Source organism: Monopterus albus, unplaced genomic scaffold (genome assembly GCF_001952655.1).
Source record: "Monopterus albus unplaced genomic scaffold, M_albus_1.0 scaffold380.1, whole genome shotgun sequence".
Classification (NCBI taxonomy): Eukaryota; Metazoa; Chordata; class Actinopteri; order Synbranchiformes; family Synbranchidae; genus Monopterus; species Monopterus albus.
In genome coordinates, this window is record NW_018128260.1 from 86,696 (window position 1) to 95,105 (window position 8,410).

At 43.9% G+C, this 8,410-nt stretch overlaps 1 protein-coding gene across 3 annotated transcripts in view; it reads left to right on the forward strand.

Annotated features, from left to right (window-relative positions):
* The window catches only part of igsf3 (immunoglobulin superfamily, member 3), an 80,466-nt gene that overhangs the window by 51,233 nt on the left and 20,823 nt on the right, over positions 1–8,410 (forward strand). For all 3 annotated transcript variants that reach the window (XM_020585835.1, XM_020585836.1, XM_020585837.1), the window contains 2 exons: positions 251–658; positions 3,139–3,564. In XM_020585835.1, coding sequence (XP_020441491.1) covers positions 251–658; positions 3,139–3,564 — 834 coding nt within the window. The remainder of the gene's footprint in view (positions 1–250; positions 659–3,138; positions 3,565–8,410) is intronic.

The window sequence follows — 8,410 nt, forward strand, 5'->3', positions numbered from 1 at the left end:
CTTCACTGACAAGTCACCGTAATGTACTGTCATCCTCTCATGCACCCAAGCATGTAAACACATGCACTTTACATGTTATGCTCCCGGGAATAGGTTCAGTGATTAGTTTTATTTCCCTTAGCCTCACGTGCTTTCTGAATATTTTAACACACCGTGATTTTTGTTGTGTGATTCAGCATGAGAAGGACTTCACCACCTGTCTTTACAGTATGTGTTCATTCGTCTCTCTGTCTTTTCTCTTTCCATCCAGAGAGCAACATCACAGTGTCGTTGTCCAGTAACTCCTCAGAGGTTCTAGAGGGCGATGTGATTCAGCTGACCTGTTCGGTCCAGTTCACTACGGGGACCCTGTCTGTTGTCTGGCAGTGGGCAGATAAACAGGAAACTGAACCAGCCCTGGATGTGGCCTCTGTGGACCGGGATGGCACTGTTTGGCACAGCCCCACCTACAAAGAGCGCTCCAGTTATGGGGAGATACGTGTGGAGAAGGTGCACGCTGATGCGTTCTCTCTGTCCCTATACAATGCCTTACCTGAGGATGAGGGCCAGTACCGCTGCACAGCCACTGAGTGGCTTCAGACCGGCACTGAACCAGAGCTAAACTGGGAGCAGATAGGAGAGAAGTCAGCCACCAAGACAGTCACCGTCAAGACTGTTGGTAAGGTATTTCAGGCTTAACTAACTCCAGTATTGTGAGTATTCTAATACCTTCAAATCAGTAAGGCATGTAAACACTACGACAAATAAGACAGTGTGTCTGCACACATGCACACCAAGTGAAAAAAGGCATATGAATTGTGATTATTATTTTTTTTTTTTTTTTTTTTGCCGAGTCTGGCTCAGGCAGAACATGCAGTCCACATAATATAAAACACCATGATTTATTCATACACAACCCAGGGGAAAGAATTGTCATGACACACACCACCTTGTCAAGAGCAGCGCTTCTGTCACCTTACATAGATGCACAGACACACTCTCACACTCACCCATATGGATTAGCCAGAATTATTAGAATGGAAATGCAGCGGCAATGTGTTTCACAGTCTGTGGGTCTCCTCCGTCGGTGCTGAGTTAAGCTGAACGTTCTTGGTACAGGCTGAGGAAGCCACTGGAGCAGAGCAGTGAGGAGCTGGCAGGCCGAGAGTACTGGGTTTAGCACACACACACACGCATGCAACCAAAGGATTAGCCCCTTGCAGCAGCACACAGCGGTGCTGCAGGGAAGAGATGTCAGTTTTTAAGTGGTCATTTGTGAAATTCAGCCAACAACCGAAACACTAGTTTGAGGAACAAGGGACACATTATGCAAAAAAGAAGTTTAAAGTTGCTTGTCTCTCTTCATTTACACTCCTTGACATCTCTCCCGCTCCCCGCTGGTTGATCAAAGGATTTTCTAAATGTGCATGGGTGTATGATGGTCAATATGTGTGTTTCACTTCGTCTTGAATTTGTTTTGGTTCTCAGTTTTCTCAGTTTAGCTTCCAGCTGTGGTTATATTTGACATAAACTTGTCATGCAGGTGGAGTACTCGTTCTTTTTCCCTGTGTTTCAGTTTTCTTCTCTTCTACATCTCTTGCCTTGCATTTTTAGTCCTAAAAAAAAGAAAAACTTGTGCTCCAGTTTCCTTCTGAGCTCAGATTGGTTTTCACACCAACTTGCCCTCTGAGTGAACCAGTCCACAGGCTGAAGCTAAAGATATTACTGATTACACTACCTTAATTAAGTTCATAACTTCCTCCTTTATGGATTTCCTCTGCTTGTTGGGAGAAGGTATCCCCTCTAGGTTCCTTGTGTTGTGTTGCCACAGAGAAGACAAAGGTGTTTGGTAGAGAGTCTTCATTCTGGCTGATTTGATTTAAGGGGCCCTCAGTGTGTCTTGGTGGAAAGTGTGTACTAGTGAGGAGCCTGTAAATAGACAATGCATAGTAGATCCTCATATAGACACACTCCCACTCAACCACACACATTTTGCATAGTCAAGGAAAATGCATTCATGTTTATTCACTCAAACAAAAAAACAGAGTTGTGTGGGAAAACAGATCAGCGTGAAATCCTCTTTTCTGTCACTGAGGCAGGCAGATAGTGAGGGAAATGGACGGATGGATGGAAGAGGGGTGCAGGGAGATGAACACAGAATGAGAAGGGAGAGTTATTGTCTATTAGAGGATTAGGCCCCAAGGAGACTGTCCCAGCAGTAGCCAAGTCTGGACAGAAAGCTACAGATTCCCTGAAGGACACCAGGGGTGTTGGCTGTCAGAGGAAGAGAGGAACAGAGTAAAAGCGACGGGCTGTTGACGAGAACATAATGGAGAAATCTGCAAAGTCTCAAGGAAATGAATTATCTGATCTGGCAAAATCAGGCTTCATCAACATCTCTCCATTCCGCTGTGCTCTCTTTCTTTCTTTCTATTATCTGTGTATGACTGTCCTTCTCCTATTTGACCTCAGTCATTTAAATTCACTGACATGGCCTAAAATAACCACAGCCAGGGCCAGGTTATTAAAGGGCCATTGAGAAAAGGGAGTTTTTGTATCTTGTCTATCTCCCCCTCACTCACTTGTTTTTCCTTTGCCTTCTAGTGTAGGTGTATCCTGGCAATAATGTATGGAGTTTTTAGCCTAATGAGGATAGTTTAGACTTGGCAAGCAACTGGACATAGATCGAACATCAGCGCTTAGAGGAGATCTCTCCCCTGGGTTTTCTTTGTTGCCTTACCATTCATTTTGAGGCACGCTCTCACAGTTAAGCACACAAACTCATACTTACACATAAGTGCAAGGTAGTAAATATACATTTACATGCATAAGCTAAGTGACAGTCTTTAGACACATAGGCCTTAATGATGGAAGAAAAATGCTTGTGAAGATTAAGAATTGCTTTACCAATATGACAGTGCACTTTAAGTGACTGTATTTCTTCCAGTAGGAGGCTTTGTTCTTCTTGGTAGCCATGCTTAAAAGGAAAGTTCCTTCCTGGATGTGATTATGAACCTCCGCATCATTTGCTGAGCTTTAAGCTTTTTATTACATGCGATCATCAGCACTCTATTTGAACGGTTCATCATTAGTCAGATAAAAAGGCCATTTGACAATGTGTCATCTTAACATCCTCTCTCCTCTTCTTCCCCTGTGTAGAGTCTTCCTTCATGGTGTCGGCCTCATCACGGACGCCATCCATATCCTTCGGAGACTCGTTTGACCTCCTCTGCCTGGTCAAGCCTCGTCACAACCCTCGTGTCCCCACCTCTGTCACCTGGCGCTTCATGCCGGCTGGCACAGAAGCTGAGGACAATGATCAGGGACAGTTCAAAGACCTGGTGACTTTCACCCGTGAGGGCACACTGCAGTGGGGGGAGCAGTTGCTGGGGCTGGGTACTCGCACCACAGTGGACCGCTCCCACTCTAACACCAACTTCCGGCTGTCAGTGACCCGGGCAGGGCGTCGTGAGGCGGGCAAATACCAGTGCACTGCTGTCCTTTGGAGGAGAAACTACGACAACAGCTGGAGCAGAGTAGCCAACCGCACTTCCAATCTGCTTGGCATCAGTGTCCTGCAGCCAGGTAAAGCTGCATGCTATTTGGAATGGACACAGACCAGCATAGATAAACAGAGATGCAGACACACAGCAGTGATACACACTCGCACACAGAGTGGATTCAGCTTAGAGGATTTCTGCCTGCCCTAATTGCTCTTAGTCTCTGGTATAGCCACTAATTGGACTGTGTGGACGTGTGCATATATCTGCATGTGCAGGGCGGGGTGGCGTTTTGCAATGGAGCACAATGAAGGGATAGCTAAGTATCCCACAGGAAGAGAAAACTGAATGAAAGAGGCAGGAGAGGTGGAAGCAAAGGACAGAGACAGAGAGAGTGAGAAAGTGTGATAAAGAGAGTGAGTGATCTGTCCTTGAACCTTTTCCCTCAGCGGAGGCATTAAACTGTCTTCACTGCCCTCATCGACTCCCTGTGGTCCACACAAACAGAGGAAAAAACCATGTAGGCACAGCCCAATTAGTGGCTGAACACAAGCAACAAACACACACAGACACACACACTGGTCCAATTTAGCCCAGTCTGGTGTGCCTCAACAGTATGATGCTTCATTTATCCAGGTGAATGTGCCTGAGGCAAATACTCATCCTGCTGTTAAAATAAAAACACCTGTGAAATCCAGATGTAGTCTGGCTTTCAAAGCAGTCCAGTGAAACACTGCAGTACCTGAAGTATCAACAGGAGAACCAGATTTGTTGGATTTGGCAGGAGGAATATGAGCAAGGTATGTGGGTGAGATGAGAAGTGGGTTTCAACATTGGAATATGATCAAAATCTTGCAGCATCTTCTGAAATGCCACCTGATTGTACGTAACATTATATTTGTGGCCACAAGCAGTGTGTGTTTTTGCCTGACTTCAGGCCTCTTCCACGTTCAGCCGAGGATACCGTAAGATACCACAATGAGCCCAGTGGCGGTGGTGATCAGTAACACTTTGAAAATGAGCCAGTGGAATGAAGTCTTGTGTTCATGATACTGTAGTCTCATATTCTCTGCCGCTATTGATTCAGATACACAAACAAATGCAAGTAAACTGACTCTCACAGAGCACTTTACTTGCTGGCCTCACTATGCTCTGACCTTAGCCATTCACATGGAACACACAAAGTCCCCAGGTCCTTCAGGAAACTGACTCATCATCCTAAATACTCATTTACCTAGTGATTTACCTTGCCCTTGTGCAGCTCACTGTTTATCCTCAAACAGAAAAATCTATGGACACAGACACACACAGGCATTTTGCTAAGGAATAAATACTGGGTCCTCCTCCCACTCTCTTCTCTAACAGTGTCTCCGTGACAAGTGATCAGTTACGTTGCCACCAGTAACCGTGACGATGTGATCAGTTGCTGACTGAAAGCCAATCAGTAACCGTAACAGTGCGACCATTCTCTGTGTAAGGGCCCTGTCTCACAGGGGTAGGGTGAGCGTGTTATTCCTTTATCTCATTGGCTGCCGAGGCCCGGCTCAGCCCCGGTCACGCTGTGTTCATCTCCTCCACCTGCTGGTTTTTGGTTGTGCAGTCAGATCTTCATTTAGTCTGATGATTCATTTTTCAGAATGTAGGATGCCTCTCTCTGCCTCACGCCTCTTCTACCCATCTGCTTTTCCCTGTGTGTTTTCCTAAATGTTAACCACTTATGGCTATGTGAGCGGCTGGCATTTTCACTTCCTCTCTAAAATAAGTGAGATAAAGGAGGAGTGTGTGTCATTAGGTGTGAGCAAATACAGCATCTGACCAGATACATAACTGAGTGACTTCATACCATGCTTCATGAGCTCAATATGTAGGAGCTGCCTCGCCAGCATTCTGTCTGCACATAACATACACGTGTGTATGTCTTAAGTTCTTTTATAAATGCTACTACTCCTTACATTGATAAATCAGGCTCGTTATTTTTAGTTTTAATACATTTGAGGGAAATTATCAATTATTTTCACTTGCTGCAAAATCTGCACACACAGGTTTCTTTATTAGAACCTTTATACTTTGTTTACAGTCAGCTAGCTCCTCAGCTTTCATTGAGATCTCACACATCTGCCGTTGAGTCTTGCTTTACTTCAGACACTGTAAAACATTATGGTAATGTGAAGCTTTTTGGGTAACTTTTGTAACATATATATTGGGCTTTTGTTTTGTAATGATGTCACCCAATGCAGCGATGTGTTTTTAATCATTTTTGAAGAAAAATGGAGGTCTCAGGCACGGACAAATAAGTTAATGCAGCTTGGAGACTGACAGACATTAACCATGATTAGAGGCAGTTCATTGTTTTAGTTAAAAAGACTATATCCTTTAAGGCTTAGTTAGACCTGAAATGTGTTCTCATTAGTTAATGTTTATTATTTTTGCCATAATTTGTATCTTCTTTGATGTTAGAAAGGTTTAATATATTAATATGATGTGAGGCTCAATTAGGTTTGCACAAAAACAGCTGGTAGAAATGTCCTTCGAAGGGCCACTATTAACTTTTATAATTTGAATACATTTCAGACCCTGTACTTTTTCACTTTTATTCGAGTAAAGACTTTGAATCAGTACTTCTACCTGAGTAATGAATGCATGTACTTTTGCTATTTCTGACTATATAGAAGCCTCACTTCTACTACCCCGAATTGTTTCTCTCAGCCTTCTGATGATCTTTTACGCCATCTTCTTATGCTCTGAAGAAAGATGCTTGTATGTTCCTAAGGCAAGAAGGTTTTCAAATGTGTAATGAACATTTTCATTAAGCTCTTGTCCAACTTCAAAAGCAGAGGGTGAAAACTAGCATTAGAAATTGTGCCACGGAGTCAACTTCATGCATCTTAGATCAGCAGCAGAGAACAGCTGGATTGAAATGAAAGCTGGAACAAACCCACACCGAGGCAGTCAGCTGGTCAGCATGGTGTTGTGTCAAATTAGGGACCTGTAGCCCAGCCCAGGCCTATTTCCTGTTCCAGACTGCATTAGCATCACACTCTGCCTGTGTCCATGTCCCCTGGGGCTGTGTGAGAGGAGGTCACCACACACACACTTACTGTATTTGTATGTTAACTGTGAGGGTAACCCTGCGCAGCAGCTGAACATGAATTATCCACCACAGGCTTTATGCAGAAATGCACTGCATACACATGAGCACATCATGCTTTATGTCTGCACACAAAAATGTAATAGATAGATGCACACTGGGGGGTTACCTCCTAAAGCAAACGTGTAATTATCTTATGGTAAAACATGATTCAATATTAACCCTCACAGTGGATGATTTCAACAGATGCACACAAAAATAACATACCTATGCTATACAGTTCCATATACAGTGGCAGTTATATTAGATTCCAGCTGATTGAGTTTTCTCTTTGTCTCATTCTGAAATGCAATAATGGCAAACACATGTTCAGCATGGCAGATCACCAGGGAAGCCTCAGTCTCTACGACACAATCTAATATCATCTACTCATAACTCTGACTACACACACGCAGCACACACACACACAAACTGAAAACACACAAAACTAATTATTCTGAATCTTCCCTAATGGAACTGGGGCTCAGATTAATGATGGTTTTGGGAGTTCAATACATTTTTCTCATCATTTCAGTGTGTGCATGCACATTTGTGTACGTGTGTCTGGCAGGAAAAGTGGGATACTGTATTTAGACGGTCTGGTTATTGGCTGAGGTAGGATGATGATGGTGTAGGGGTTGTCCCACTTAGAGAGTTTCTCCTCATCTCTCTTCACACACCTACGCTTGCCTGGCTACCTTGCACTCACATGATCAAACATCATGAAGCAGGAACGGGTGTCGTATTTTTCTTGGACTTATTCTTATCCTCCTCTCTTGTTGTGCTCTCTTGTGGTTTTGCTTTGAGTTAGAGAATGTGTGCCTCTAATTTCCTCCTAATTTATCTCACCCTGCTTTGTATACTCTCCCAAGTCTCTCTCACTGAGATTGTTCTTGAGAATACGCTCCCATCTAATATGGGTTGGCACTAGCAGATGCTGCATGTGCTGTCCTGTCATGCCAACAAAGTACATGCCACACAGAGTATAGATACCGGCTTTCATCAAACTTGATTTGACAGTTCTATGTGAAAGGTTATCCAATCAGAAGCTTTGTCCCGCCCCCAAGCCCCCCTCACTCCCCCTCCCACAACAGATGTAAATTCCATTCCCCCTCCACCCTCCTCTCTCTCAGGTCAAAGATCACCCCATCATCACTCCCTCCCCTCCGTGGTCAAAAGTTCACCCCCTCAGGTTCTCATAGCCCCTCCCTCCATCCTCAGCCCGCACAGTTGTTCTCCCCCATGATAGATGAATCTAAAAAATAAAGACCAGGTAATGATGCTGTTTGTAATGTTATATAGTGAATAAAACAAATGGTACATAGAAAGTATAGTAGTGATTTGTATATTAAATAGAGTTGAGCTGATATTTAGTTTCAAAAATGAGGAGACAACTATTTTAAAAAAGACATAATCATTATTATTGGGGTTTCTGTTTGTAATGTTATATAGTGAATAAAACAAATGGTGCATAGAAAGTATAGAGATACGGGGTTATCAACAACATACCCGTGATGCTGACCGAGGAGTCAGCCTTGTCTCGAGCTCCGAAAAAAGTCACCATGCAACTGTGCAGAATTCAAAAGCCACCGAATGCTTCGCTTCGTGGTGAGTTGAAATTATTGTCAGGGTATGTCGGGTACGTGTTTCAGTATACAACCGGCGAGCTGGCCCTGTACCAGCTGAGAGAGGGCGAAACTTTCACTCCGGAGATGCTGAGGACTTCAATCACGGCGAATGATTGGGGCGTCCTGAGGTGCATAGTGATGGAACATCTCATTGAAAGCTACCAAGATGCTAATGA